The sequence below is a fragment of the Mesocricetus auratus genome, unplaced genomic scaffold (genome assembly GCF_017639785.1).
Source record: "Mesocricetus auratus isolate SY011 unplaced genomic scaffold, BCM_Maur_2.0 Super-Scaffold_100024, whole genome shotgun sequence".
In the NCBI taxonomy this organism is placed as follows: Eukaryota; Metazoa; Chordata; class Mammalia; order Rodentia; family Cricetidae; genus Mesocricetus; species Mesocricetus auratus.
In genome coordinates, this window is record NW_024429205.1 from 19,938,465 (window position 1) to 19,952,910 (window position 14,446).

Here is a 14,446-nt window from a genome sequence, read left to right on the forward strand (position 1 = left end):
CCCCATCCGGATGCTAAGGAGCAGGCCAGTAGGGCCCAAGGTCCCCTCCATTCCCAGCCCTGTGACTGGGGCAAAGGGTAGAGAAGGGGATTTCCCCGTCTTGCTCTTCCCACTCCTCTTTCTGCCCCTTTTCAGGACATTTGTGTCTCCAGCTCTCCAAGTTTCCCATCTCAGTCTGTCCTCTTTTTGCATCTTATGCACCACATTTTCCTGCCAGATCCCCCTTCTCCTGGGTCTGTGTGGACCTCTGGTTTGTCTCTACTCTCTCTCTCTCTCTCTCTCTCTCTCTCTCTCTCTCTCTCTCTCTCTCTCTCTCTCTCTCTCTCTCTCTCTCTCTCTCTCTCTCTCTCACACACACACACACACACTCAGACACACACACACACACACACTCAGACACACTCAGACACACTCAGACACACACACACACACACAGAGGCCCCTGCCCCGAGTCCTCTCCCTTCCCTGTAGTTTATCCGTTTCCCTGCCTAGTTTTCTCTGGGGCTGGCGGGCTGGATCTCTATCTCCCTCTCTGTCTTTCTCTCTCCCTCCCTCCCTCTCCCATCTTGCTGCCCCCCCCCCAGCTCTCGCTCTCCCTCTCTCTCCCGCCTCTGTCCTGCCCGGGTTCTCCCGCTCGCTCCCCCTTCCCTCCCCGCCCTCGGCGAGGCTCCCCAGTCCTTATTTGGCTGGGCGGGAGGGCAGGCAGGAGGTGGCGGCCGGCGGCCGGGGGGCGGGCGCGGGGGCGGGCGGAGGAGGGCGGTGGGTGGTGCTGAAGGGACAGCTCCGCGGCGGCCGGCAGCGGCGGCGGCGGTGGCGGCCCCGGGGTGCGGAGCTGGTGCCCGGCGTGGAGATCCGCGAGCGCAGCCATGCCCCAGGCCGCCTCCGGGGCAGCAGCGGCGGCGGCGGCCGGGGCTGGGGCGCGGGCCGGAGACGCCGGGGGCCCGGCGACGACCCGGGAGGGACGATGAAGCGGCAGAATGTGCGCACGTTGGCTCTCATCGTGTGCACCTTCACCTACCTGCTGGTGGGCGCCGCGGTGTTCGACGCGCTGGAGTCGGAGCCGGAGATGATCGAGCGACAGCGGCTGGAGCTGCGGCAGCTGGAGCTGCGGGCGCGCTACAACCTCAGCGAGGGCGGCTACGAGGAGCTGGAGCGCGTCGTGCTGCGCCTCAAGCCGCACAAGGCCGGCGTGCAGTGGCGCTTCGCCGGCTCCTTCTACTTCGCCATCACCGTCATCACCACCATCGGTAACTACACTCGCCGCGCCGGAGGGGACGGGGGCGGGGACCTGGGATGCTGGGGAGCCGCCCGCGGCTGGGGTGTCCCTGCGGAGCTGGGCGGGCCGCCGAACCCGCACGCTCCCAGCGGCCGGGGCTCAGCCCGGTGCGCCTGCTCTGCTGGAGGACCCCTGACTCCGACCTGTCTCCAGCTCGGCAAGCCCTAACTTGGCCTTGCCGGGCTGTGCGAGGACCCCAGGGGACTCAAGTGTGTGAGAGGGACAGGAGCAGCCGGCTGAGGCTCGGGAGGAGGGGTGTGGCCGGGCTAGGCCCTGGGGCTGGGCGCCCAGAGTGAGCGACCCGGGAGCATGCCACTCCTCCGTGTTCCTGACGTTGGGCTTGGGCACCCGGGTGTCCACACCTGCCGGGCTGTGGAGAGGCACGTAGATGCCGTAACACTGCACTCCGAGACACACGGGCCACTCTCTTAACTGCGACTGAGTGCTGCCGGGGAGGGGGTTGGGGTGCGTGTGTCCGTGTGGGTGTGGGTGTGGGTGTGTGAGTGTGTGTCCACCTCCACGAGTTTGGGCCGCACCAGACAGGGCCTGTAATTCTCCGAGGGCAGCAGAGCAGGGGCTGGGAGCCAGATTCGATCCTCTTAGCCTTCTTCCCTAGTGTCCCAGCAAAACAGTCACCTCATAGGAATGGCCCTACTTCTTTTTCAAAGCCAGAGCAGATCATGCTGCAGGTAGGAGGCCGCCACACGCACACTCAGATCCCCTGAGAACATGGCACACAGGTACACACACAGAGAGAGAGAGAGAGAGAGAGAGAGAGAGAGAGAGAGAGAGAGAGAGAGAGAGAGAGAGAGAGAGAGAGAGAGAGAGAGAGAGAGATGTGTCTGTCAGAAAAGGCATCTCGGACCAAGCCATTCACTAAGCTGTTCAAGTGTCAGTGTCAGCCAGGATTACACGTCTTAACCGTTCCCAGGACTCCGTGACTCCCTTACCATTCCCAGGACTCCCTTCAACACTAACCCTCTCCATAACTGACCTTGGGCAAGTCCCTTCTCCTGCCTGGATCTTGGGCTCATGTCCCAACATGTAGAGGTTGGCCAAAATGATGTCAAGGGCTCTTCCCAGCCCTGACGTGCTTGGACTCTCAGATTGGGAACCCACCTTCTCCCAAGCCACTGGGATGCCTCCAGGAGCCATTTCCTCCATCTTCCCCACTCCTTCTCATCCTGACCCCCACCCCCTGCCTTGGCCGAACTCCCAGGGGCTCACTGCCATTTGGCAGAGCCCATTAGAAGATGGCAGTGTTTTCCTGGGAGTCAACAGGAGTGGAAGCCGGTTAAAGACAGAAGAGCTGGACACTGTCTCCCCACTGCAGAATTCCATTCTGAGGCTCGGTTGCTCTCCAGCAGCCAGGAGAGGAACACCCAGACATACCCAAAGAGCAGGTTTGGTCTGGGGCCCGTCCCTCCACGTCCACCTGCCACTTGCCCACAGTTTTACAGCAGGTTAGCTGTCTGTAAACCAGAATGTGGTCTGTGTTCCCTCTCCCCCTCTTCCCACACCAAGTCCCCAATTAGTACAACTTTCCTCTACGTCCCTGGGTCCCCTGCTTCACCGTAGCCTCCCAGCTGACCTCCTTGCTTTCAGCCTCATCCTCCCAGACAATGCACAGCTGCCCCAGCCTGCTTCACCAAAGCCCACATGGCTTCTCCCCACTGCCCCATGCTCCTCACCCCGCCCTCCACCTCCATGCCTGACTCTATTCCTTACTTCTTACTTGGATGACCTCTCTCTATGGCCTCCAAATCATCCCCCAGAGAATGCTTAGCATGTTTCTAGCCAACACCACCTTTTCTTCTGCCTTCCCTTTGCTATCTAATCTAGCTCTCTAGGTCCAATTCAACACCCCCCCACACACACACCCATGCAAAGCCTCACAGGGCCACTTTCCTTGAGGACTGCAGCAGCATTTACTGGCACTATGACCTAGGTGACCCAGTATGGACTCTTAAATGTTTACATCCTAAGGATGTGTTTTGTTTTATCTTTTTAACCATGCTGCATTATTAATGCCCATGTAGGCAAAGCCCATCTCTGTGATTTTGAGAGCTAGCAAGGTGCCCAACAGCTATGAGCACTGAAGAATGCTGCTGATGGGCTTAATGTGTGCAGAAATGAGAGGCAGTACCCTTTCCTTCCAACCCTGTTGTGACTTTCCAAACTGTCCATGGTTCTTACCTAGAGAGATGCTAGAATCCGGGGCTAGCAGCCTAACACCTTTCTGCTGATATTTACACAGTGCTGGTCAAAAAGAAAGACACCACCTAGACCAGCAATGCCTACTCCCTACCCCACCGAACCACCCCTGACTTTTTTGTCACCTCTCACTTTGGCTCTGCCACCTAGCTGGAAGCTGTCCTCAGGGTAGTAATGGGATGCCTGAAAGGACTCTATGTGACAACGTTGTTAGCCTGTTCCAGACCCATCTGCCTCCTTGGGGACATCTTGTGGTCAATCCCACTGGCTAAGACTGGGTAAATGACAGAGCTGTCCATTCAGTCAGCGTCTAGAGACCACAATGTTGTTATCACTTGGTTGGATCTCAGCCCTCACAACTCAGTGTGCTTATCCAAGCAGGGATTGTTAGCTCTGTGACTCTGGGCAGTGGGTACAGGTGAGGGAATGGATCTCCTGCCCAGAGCCACCAGGCTGATGGGCAGCAGACGCAGAAGGGGAAGCTGGCGCTTCTGACTCCACCCCAGGGCTGTGTCCTGCTGGCCTCTTGGCCGCTTCCTTTGCCTCCATATGCTATGAAGCCCAGGCTCATCCTGGCAGAAGTACCAAGTGCCCAGGGATGCCAACTTGCAGGATGCTCTCGAGCAGCCCTGATTGGTTGAAGGTCAGCAGGGTCCGACTTAGTCATTCACCTGGTTAGTCACATTCTCCACTCCCACCCCCTCATCAGGCAGGGAACCCTTCCTTCCCTACTCCCCAAGTTCACCAGACACAAATGGAAACTCTTTCCTTGGGAAACCTCGCCCTCCCTAGCTGTTGAGTCATCAAACTCCTCCAGGCCCCAGCCCCCTCTATTCATAGCCTAAAGCTGTCAGAGAAGGAAGGGGCCTGGGGGTCATCTGGGGCCATCACCTCCTCCTACAGAGAAGGCAGGGGGGTGTAACAGGAGTCACACAGAAGGGGTACAAAATCTGACTCCCAGGCCCCTTGGTGCCTCAGTTATTATTTGTTTATTACCTGGTTTGTTTGTTTTGTTTGTTTGTTTTGCGATGCCAGGGGATGGAACTCAGGACCTCCCGAGTGCTAGGCAAGTACTTTACTGCTCTACCACTGAACTCCATCATGCTATTTTTATTGCCCCAGTAGCCACAATAGTAATGGCAGCCTCCCTTTATTATCTACGCTCTGGCAGGCTCTATCCGGACACTTCATTTGTATTCGCTTGTTAAGTTCTGCCAGTCCTCCAACGCTGACCTTATTACCCCCACTTTTCAGCTAAGCAGTAGAAGATTTTAAGTCAGCCACTCACCATGGCCTTGGAGCTTAAGAGTGAAGCACCTGTGCAGACTCAACAGCCCTATCGGCTCTTGCTGGAAGTTTCTCTCTCCATCTCAAACCCAGCCCAGACCCTTGGGTTACAAGGCACCAAGATAACCAAGCTGGTTCACCCTTACCCTGGCACTCCAGAAGAGGGGAGTCTGTTGTAACCTGCAGCTCTCGAATCGCCTAATGACCCAACAGACAGACAGATCTGTGCCTGGCACCTGGTTGTCCCCGAGGCCTCTGTGGGGCTCACAGGTGCTGGTTCTCTCACAGCAGGCCTGAGACTCTTTCCAGCTCTCAGGCAGCAGAGAGCCCAGGTGATAGATCTGTTGATGGAGCCCAGGCAGGAAGCCTTGCTGTTGCTTTCTGGCTCTAAGCCCGACCTCCCGCTGAGCACAGCGGCTTGCTATGCAGCTTGGTGACCCTGGGACAGAATTCAAGCAGGTGGCCCAACAGGGAAACTGTGCCTTTTCTGCCCTTCCCAGAAGTGTGCCCAAGTCACAGAGCCCTATAAAGAGTGAGAGGTGAGATTAGGGAGCCCCGACCACCCAGAGAGGTCAATAACTTGCCCCAGGTTACACAGCAGGTTGAGCGCTTGGTGAAACCCGTGATCGACCTGTGTTCTCCACACTGAGCTCTCAGCATTGCCCTGCTCTGCCTGGAGGCCAGCCCCTCTCCCTTGACTCCACAAGCTGTCTCCACTTCATCTCAAGCCACCTTCTGTCCCCTACCATGTCCTGCCCGAGCTATTAAATCTCTCAGATCTCATTTTGTCAGTTATAAAATGAGAATGAAATTATCAGCAGGAAATAATACTTTCATGCAAACGATGCGCCTGGTAGAATCGATATTTAATGGTATTGTAATGGTTACTATCATTAATGTTACTGTTCGTGGAGTATGCCTTCCCCCATGGAGGGGCCCGCTCTGTCTCTTCAGGGTTACCATGGCAGAGCTACCTTCTTAAGGAATAGGGTCAGTGAGGTGAAGGGGAATGGGGGGGCAGGACCAGGAAGCTACCACATCCTTTTGTCTTACCCTCCTAAGATGCTACCCCCAGGGCCACCTTTTCCTTCCACTTGCTTGGAGCTTGCCTGGCGTGCAGGTTGAGGGGCTGTGCTGCCTCTTCTGAGCAAGCAGACCCTCAGAAAGGCATTGAGGAAGAGGGAAGGAAGGTGCCTGTGCTAGGAGCAAGAAAAAAATTCTAGTTCCTCCCAGCTCCGTTACTGGTCTTCTGTGACCCTCAGCTTCCTCATCTGAAACCAGGTATATTTTGGCCAGAGGTCCTCCCGCCTGCCCATCCAGTTCCCACGCACTCCAGTGGGGAGCTGGAGGTGTTGGAGCGAGTGGAGGCGAGAACAGGACAAAAACAGTAGACAGCACGACTGGTCACAGTGGGGACAGGACAAACACAATAAGTATTTCCAAAGGAAAATATAAACAAGCACAGATGAATGTAATGTGGATCACCACTATAAACAGCTTTCAGCTGGCAGCACAAACCGTGGGTCTGCAAGTCGATTTTATAATAATTTTTTAAAAACCGAAAATGATTTCCCTGTAGCCAGCCAGCAGCCAGGGGAGAGAGCAAGCTCTGACAGAGGCCACGCACTTGCCAGTGTAGGCAAAGTTCTGCAGGAACTCAGGGTGGACCGGCCCTCTTCCACCCTGCAGCCTGGCGGTGGGCTCAGGAAATTGATGTGTGTCTGCAACAGGAGGCCAGGCACTGCCTGCACGCTCTCCGCCACCCATGTTCCCACACTGCGCTGCGGAGAGATTTGGAAATTTGCCTAAGACACTACAGAAATAAATGTCAGCCCCAGGACTCACCCCTGCCTCCCAGGCCTGCATGTGTATGGGCAGCTTTTCCGAGAGCCGTTTTCCCATGGAGTCTCTGCGACCTCCGCTATATGAACCTGTGTGTGATAAAGAATGGGCGCCAGGGTGAATGCAGGGCAGCGGCATTGTGACACAGGACAGTTTGCCCATAGAAGAATTAGCTCAAACCTCCCCTGTGTTATGTCCACAGAACTCGAGAAGGGGCTTGCTAAAGGTCACACAGTTAGCATCAGAGCCGGGCTTGGAGCCCTTTTTTCTGACCCCTCCGATAGCCTCTGGTCCTCAGGGAGCCACATGACAAATGCTTGTCGTGGCAGCACAGAGAGCCGTTGAGCACCCAGCTGCCTGCCACAGCCATCCAGGCCACGCATGCTCTCTCGATGTTCAGAAACTGCCTGTGCCTGGACAGCTGCCAGGGGTCTCCCGGGACCTGCCCCTCACCTGGAGCTGCCCAAGCCCAGGCAACTGCCACAAGCCAATTCTTCACTTTCTCATTTGCTAGTGTGCCCTATCTGTGGCTAAGAGCAGGCAAGGCCTGGTCTGGTGGCCTCTTTGTAGCAGAGACAGGCCAAAGCTGGCCTTTTACTCACTCTTCACAAAAGGCTTGCATGTTGCTTGTTTGTTTGTTTGTTTGTTTGTTTGTTTCTGAGACACAGTCTCACCGTATAGCTCTAGTTGTCCTGGAACTCACTATGTAGGCTGCTGGCCTTGAACTCACAGACATTAAAGGCGTGTACCACTGTGCCTGGCACAAGAGGGGTTTCTTACCACTCCTGTACCCACTTCTCTTTCCTCCAGTGACACGGCAAAGTCCCTTAAAAAAGGAATGGAAAGTAGGAATATGGCCTTGGTGTCTCTCTGTGTGTCTCTGCCTCTATCTCTCTTTGTGTCTCTCGGTCTCTGTCTCTGCCCGCCCCCTCCTGGCCACAGTGGAGCAGGTGTCTCCCTGGGGAGTTAGTGACTGTTAGTGGCTTCCCATCTCCATTGAGTCAGGTTTCACCTAGGGCTTCCCTAACTCAATGCTTCTCCTGTGAAGGGTGTGAAGGGCCGGCCCTGGGTGCCCTGATTTAAATGCGGATTCTGAATCAGTAGCTGTGAAACACAACCTGAGAGTCTGCATTGATAACAAGCCCCAAGGGACAGGGATGCTAGAGGTCTATGAGCTACACTGCTTAGCTTAGAATTCAATTAATCGTAAGTCCTACAAAGATTCCAGAAACATACACAGGCATGGAATGACACCCTTCAGTCTTAAGGTTTTGAATACAACGCATTTCTGAAATCATGAGAAAGGTTATCAGAATCCCGTATCAGGTTCAAATCTCCTCCTGTCCAACGGCATCTTGTCTTGGAGAAAGAAGCATATGGGGGAATGAATCAAGTTGGAAGGGATTACAGCAGAAGCTCATGGGCCCAAAGAGGAGGGTCTGCCCCAAGGGCACCCCACACCCCCACACCCCACACCCCACACTCCACACCCCCCCACACCCCACCCCTGCACCGAAGGAACCGAACAGCCAGATAGCCCTCTGCCTTCCTCTCCCAAAGCCAAGTGTGCCTGCCAGCTGGCATTCTGATGAAGACAAAGGCTAGGGATGTATCCCAGCAGTAGAGCACTTGCCTCGAATGCCCAAGGCCCCGGGTTTGATACCCAGCACCAAAAAGTAAGGACATCAGCAACAAAAATTCTCCCCCAACTTGTTGTATGGGGAGGTAGCGAGGGGTGGTGTTGAGCCAGAGGGTTGCATGCTCAGAAAGCTGGGTCTCACACCACTGGGACCAACTGTGGAGCCCGGACACCACATGCAGTAGCTGTATTGGGGGGTGGGGAAATGGGGAGCATGAGGAGGGGGACAGAGAAGCGTGAAGGGACTACCCCATGGGGACAATGGCAGCTGGGAGTCTGCTGGCCCTTGGTTGCTGTACTTGCCCTACCTACCCTGTGTGCACATGCGCATGTGCACACTCACACACACCCACTCACTCACACACTCACACTCACTCACACACTCACTCACACACTCACACTCTCACACACTCACACTCTCACACACATACACACACTCACACTCACACACGCTCACACTCACACTCTCACAACTCGCTCACACACTCACATTCACACACACACTTACACAATGCTCACACTCACACACACTCTCACACACACTCGCTCACACACTCACATTCACACACTCACACACTTACACAATGCTCACACTCACACACACTCTCACACACACTCGCTCACACACTCACACTCACACACATTCACACACTCACACACACTCACACTCACACACACACTCCTGAGATGCACAGAGAAGGAAACAACAATGGGAATCTGGCTCCTCCCTCCTGTCTTGGTCTGTGTCAGGGCTGTTAGAACAAGCAGCTGACACACTTAAACCACACTCGGTTATTTCTCACACTGCTGGTGTCTGATCCCAAATCAAGGTGCCCACAGCTCGTGTGTCTGGTAAGGAACAGTCTGCTTCCTGCTGGCCATTTTTCGGTTGACGTCTCTACTGACTGAATGTAGGGCCTCATGCATGCAAGGCAAGTGTTCTTCCTACTGGGGCGCTATAGCCCGGCTCTATTCTTGCTTTTGAAACAGGGTAACCAAATTGCCCAGGATAGCCCTGAATTTGCTCTGCAGCCCAGGCAGACCTGAGACCTATAATCCTCCTTCCTCAGAGTAACTGGGGTCACGGGCCTGGCTCTACCTTCTCTACAGCAGAAAGAGGGAGGGAGACAGACCTGTCTCTGTTTACAAAGCCACTAATCCTACTGAGAACAGGACTCCATCCTCATTGCCCAACGCCCCCCCCTCCAAATACCAGCACACTGGGGATTGGATTTGAACTTGTGGATTCGGGAGAGTGTAGCACTGCCCAGTGTCCCTGGGGGCAGAATAGCACACCATCTCCCCTTACAAGCAGTAACTGGGAAATTATTTCCTTAGATCAACAAGGAGCTATGCCTTCCACGGGCTGGGTCCAGGCAGAAAAAGGCGGGAGAAGTCCTGTCACGGAGCTCCCCCAAGACACTCAGCCTGTTGCACCAGTATGAGGTGGAATGCAGGTAGCAATTGAAGTTTCTTTACTCCTGAGCCCAGCAGGTCCCCTGTGTTTGCAAACTTAAAGGGGCATTGATAACCTGGGGGATCGGTCGGAGGGAAAAGCGGTGTGTTAAATGAGGGCAGTTCCATTGCTGCCATAGACGCCATGATCAAAAGCCACACACACCATTATGGGCAATGCGATGGAGGCAATTTCTCAACTAAGGTTCCTCTTCCAAGATAACTCTAGCTAGTGTCAAGTTGGCCAGAAAACCCTCTAGGGCAGAGGGTCATGGAGAAAAGACCCCCCCCCTTCAGATCCCTGTCAGGCTATGGGAGGGAAAGGATTGGACTTGAACCCACACCAACAGGAAGAGGCCATAGGAAGACAACTCTGTCCAGCATAAGGTGGGGCCTGCTAAAGTTAAAGCTGGCCCAAGATAGTTTGTGCTGCCTCAGAGGCGTAAGCTCCCATCCCAGGGAGCAGATAAGCAGACACTGCATGTAGTAGACGCCCCACCCACTCCCACTGCATCCTCTTACCCGATCTATCTATCCCATCCTACCTAGCCATCCACCCACCCCACCTACCTACCCACCCACTCACCCGCCCCCACTCCCACCCCACCCTACCTACCCACCCCACTCCATCCCCTGCCTCCGCTGCCCACCACCATCTCTGACATGCATCCATCGGACTTCAGCCAAGGAAGAAGAACCAACAGAAGATACACATGAAGTTTAAAGAGACAGACTGCAAGGAATTAGCTCACAGTGAGGAAGGGTGGGCTGGTAAAGCCAAATTTCCACAGGGCAGGCCAACACAAAAAGCAGGCTGGAACTGTCCCCAATGTGTGTGATTTGCTCCTGTCCGTAGGTAGAATTTCATCTACAGGGACAAATTCCGTCTTCAGCTAATGCATGAGGACTTTCAGGTGATTGTGCCAGACCCAGGCAGTCTATCTGGGAGAGCGGGTTGTCCTACATCACGACCTAGGTTAGCCTGTGCTCCTTTACTCAGAGTCAATTGATTATGAACTGTAGTCGCATTTACGAAATGCCGTCCTAGCAATCCCTAGATTGCCCATGATTAGACTTAAGGATGTGAGGGCCAGCTTTTGGGCTTCATCCCTACCCAGAGAGGTTTTGAATCCTTGGTCTTCTTGGGGAAGGCTGGGGAGTTTGGGCACCCAGAGTTAGAGACCCCTTCCAAATAGAGCCAACTTTGTCTTCCCCTCCTTCGTTTATCAAAAGCCTCTGAGATCTCCTGAGGTTGTCTCTATGCCAGGCCACATAGGAGGCACCACAAGATCAGACAGCTAAAACCCAGATCCTTCCCCCAAGGAGCTGAGGACTGGTAGAGACCTGGAAGGCCAAGTCGACTGGTATGCAGGCTGACTCCCCACAAAGCCCCTCAGATGGGTCTGAGGGTTTCTGGAGTGGCAGGGCGTTAAATGTAGAATGGGACTTTGGTGGTGAAGACCGACAGTCACCTGCAGAGAGCAAGATGGAGTGGCCCTGAACAGTACACTCTAAAACGGTGGTCCTCAACCTTCCTGATGCTGCAACCCTTTAATACAGTTCCTCGTGCTATGGTGACCCCAACCATAACATTATTTTCATTGCTACATTATAACCCTGAATTTTCTACTGTTATGAATCATGATGTAAGTATGTTTTCCAATGGTCTTAGGCAACCCCTGTGTAAGGGTTGTTGGTGCCCCAAAGGGGTCATGACCTACAGGTTGAGAACTTCTGGTGGGTAGGCTTGACTTGACAAGTAGTGTGGGTGAGGGATGACACTGACCTTTGTCTCTTGCCTGGATCTTGACCAGTAGGTGCCTATTGACCCCAGTCAAACCTGTGGGTGAGGGTTCAAACCCTTTAGCCTGGTTACCCAGAAGCCCTCAGCCTGTCTCTGGAGAACACATGTGACCCCCTCCTCCTGCACATTTCCTTTTTTCAACCAAAAGATCCCTCTGGAGGTGAGATGAGGGCCGCTGTAGCGTGCAGGAACCCATGGGAATACACTGAGCCGCAGGACCTGATGTCATCCAACAGGGTGGGGATATTTTCTGCAGGGTCCCAGGTGCCTGCCATGAGATCCCTCTTCCTCCCCTGTGTGTCCTTCCCTCATCCACATTTCCAGGCCCCCAGAATTCCCTGCTTGACTTCAGTTGTGGGCTCTGAAGCTTAGCCTGGACCCAGCAACCTTTTTCATGAACATGCAAGGTCCTCTCCTGGCCATGACTCCAATCTTAAATGTCCATCTCAGACACCCATGCAAAGTCACATTCCAGTCTGTAGGTCACTGGGTCATCTGGGGCACTTTCTTCAGGGCTCTGAACTGTCAAGTCCCAAGGGAAAGCCTGGAGAAAAGGACATAAGGTGCCCGGATGGAGACAGCCTCCTCCTCCAGGACAAAGCCTAGTCTTGCTCCTTTGGAGAGGCTCTCTGGGGTGAAGGTGACAAGGGACAGAGAGCTTCAGGCAGGAGTCAGCCCCCTACCAATGCAGCAGATAATTCTGTTCTGGGATATGCCACAGAGATCTAAGAACTGACAGGCATCTCTCCCAGAGCCTGCCTCAGTTTCCACAGCTGTATACAAGCCTGCTCCTCGGGTTGTCACCCTGAATGGGGTTCTTTGTATATGCCACCTCACCCAGACCTCTCGACTGCCCAAGGAGGAGGCACTATCTAGACTTTATTTTACTGCTGAGTGTCCTGAGGTCTGGGGTATAAGGGCGCAGGGACTGCACGCGAAGTCTCCTTCACTGACGAGTGGCACACAGGGCTGTGTCCTGCATGAACAGGACTCACACCGTATTTCTCCCAAGCCTCGCTCCAACCCAAGGTGTGGGCATCATTATTCTGACTTTACCAGCAGAGAGGCTGGACTTAATACGAGAAAGCTTCTTCCTGCGCTCCACCACGAGTGATGGCGAGGGCCAGCACCAAGGCAAGACCCTCCGACCTTTATCTGACCCCTTTCCGAGAATATAAGTGCCCTCTGGCCCAGGCCACGGCTGGAGGTGTGGACCTCACAGTACAGATGTGTGGGCCTCACACAGACGCATGTTGGCCTATGGAGGACAAAGGAACAGTGTTGTGGGGAGCTGTGTCACACATGCCGTTGTCAATGCTGTGAAACTGAACAGGGGACCCCTACGTGACACTTCTTAAAAGGAGCCACTGAAGAAGAGGGCCTTGTTGAAGATGACTTGGGTGACTTGCCTGCTCCTCTGTGAGAAGACAAAGCCCTGTTGTGCTGGGTAGGAAGGCTACCCCAGTTCTTGGAGCAGAGCGTGGTGCTAGCTCCTATCCTTGGAGTTCATTCACGTTTGGTTCATGTGGCTTTGGTATGATTTCTGACATGTTGTGTACTGAACCTGGAGCCACATGTGGGCTAGGCAAGTAGTCCACTGCGGAGCTCTATCCTCAGCCCTGTTTCTTCTTTACCCTAGCCCTGTGTTCTGCATTTGAGTTTTTAGACAGGGTCTCAATAGATTGCCCAAGCCAGCCATGAATTCACTCTGTAGCTCAGCCAGGCTTTGAATTCAAGATCCTCCTGCCTCAGCTCCCTAAGTATCTGGTATTATAGGCAGGCCTGCATGACCCACCTGGGTGAGGCCCATGCTTTGTGACTCCCAGGTAATGGGAGGCTGCAATTGGGGATGGTTGAGAGCTAGTTAGGACCAGCATCCTACCCCTGGGTGGCGGGTACCCCCACCAATCGCAGGAGTTTGTTAGCTTTCTTGGTTTCCTCAGTATCTCAGAAACACTGAAGAGTAGCTGAGGAGGAACTTTTAACTCAGGGAAGTCTAAGGCAATGCTTCTGGGGGAAGCTGGGTAGCAGAGTGGGGGGAGAAAGTCATATCCATCCTCCCCAGAGGAGAAGGGGACCCCTAGGGACAGCCTGCATCTACCCCTTCACGGTTATTGCTTTAGCCTGATCTAAAACAAGCCCAAGGAAGGGGTTCAACACAGGACAGGCCCCGTCAAAAGAAAACAAATGACTGACCCTCTGAGTCATGGTCTTTCCATTGCAAGGGTCAGAGGAAACCCAGGGCTCTGGAACAGGAGCCCCCCTTCTGGCCCTCCTTCAGGCCAGGCCAGAGAGAAAATATCTAGAACTTGGGTGCAATCCTCCTTCCCTCAGCTCAATGCCCTCAGAGTCCCAAGCCCTCATTTTCCTGCTATCTCCTTCTTGTCCCCACTGGGTTACTCAGAGGGGCACACAGGCAGGCGTGTCTCCTCTGTGAACTGAGGAAGAATTTAGCTTAGGGCAGCAGAGCTAAGGCATGTAGGGACCCATGGGATGATAAGGTCATCCCAGATGACAGAGGGGACCTTGAGAGTGGGAGCAGTCCCCTCCACTGTGTCTCTGCTTCTTGCTGGCTGTAATGCTTGGAGCAAGTCCCACGTGACCCCAGCTTTGCCTGTGAAGTCTGAGGCTGGGAGAACTTCAAGGGTCTTAAGAGTTCAGTCTCACTGCGTGTACCTGGCCTCCCTTCCCAGCATCCTCCAGGATTAAGCCCTTGTCCCCACTTCACCCCATGGTGCCCAGGCCCTGGAAGGACTTCCTCTGCAGTCTGTCCCAAGAATAGAGTCCTACACAGGACCTCCAAGTCACCCCTTTCTGGAAAGAGAGTAGTTCTGGCTGCGGCTGGCCCAGCTTATCAGCAAGGAAAGGCCACTGCTCCCGCCCGGGGGACTGACTGCTGGAATGCAGGCACCTCCCACCGGAAAGGGAA

The 14,446-nt window shown here is 54.4% G+C and overlaps 1 protein-coding gene across 1 annotated transcript in view; it reads left to right on the forward strand.

Annotated features, from left to right (window-relative positions):
- Positions 1–800: 800 nt before the first annotated feature.
- The window catches only part of Kcnk3 (potassium two pore domain channel subfamily K member 3), a 37,317-nt gene continuing 23,671 nt past the window's right edge, over positions 801–14,446 (forward strand). Inside the window, exon 1 of the mRNA XM_005073515.4 lies at positions 801–1,247. Within this exon, the coding sequence (XP_005073572.1) occupies positions 965–1,247 (283 nt within the window). The 5' untranslated portion in view covers positions 801–964. The remainder of the gene's footprint in view (positions 1,248–14,446) is intronic.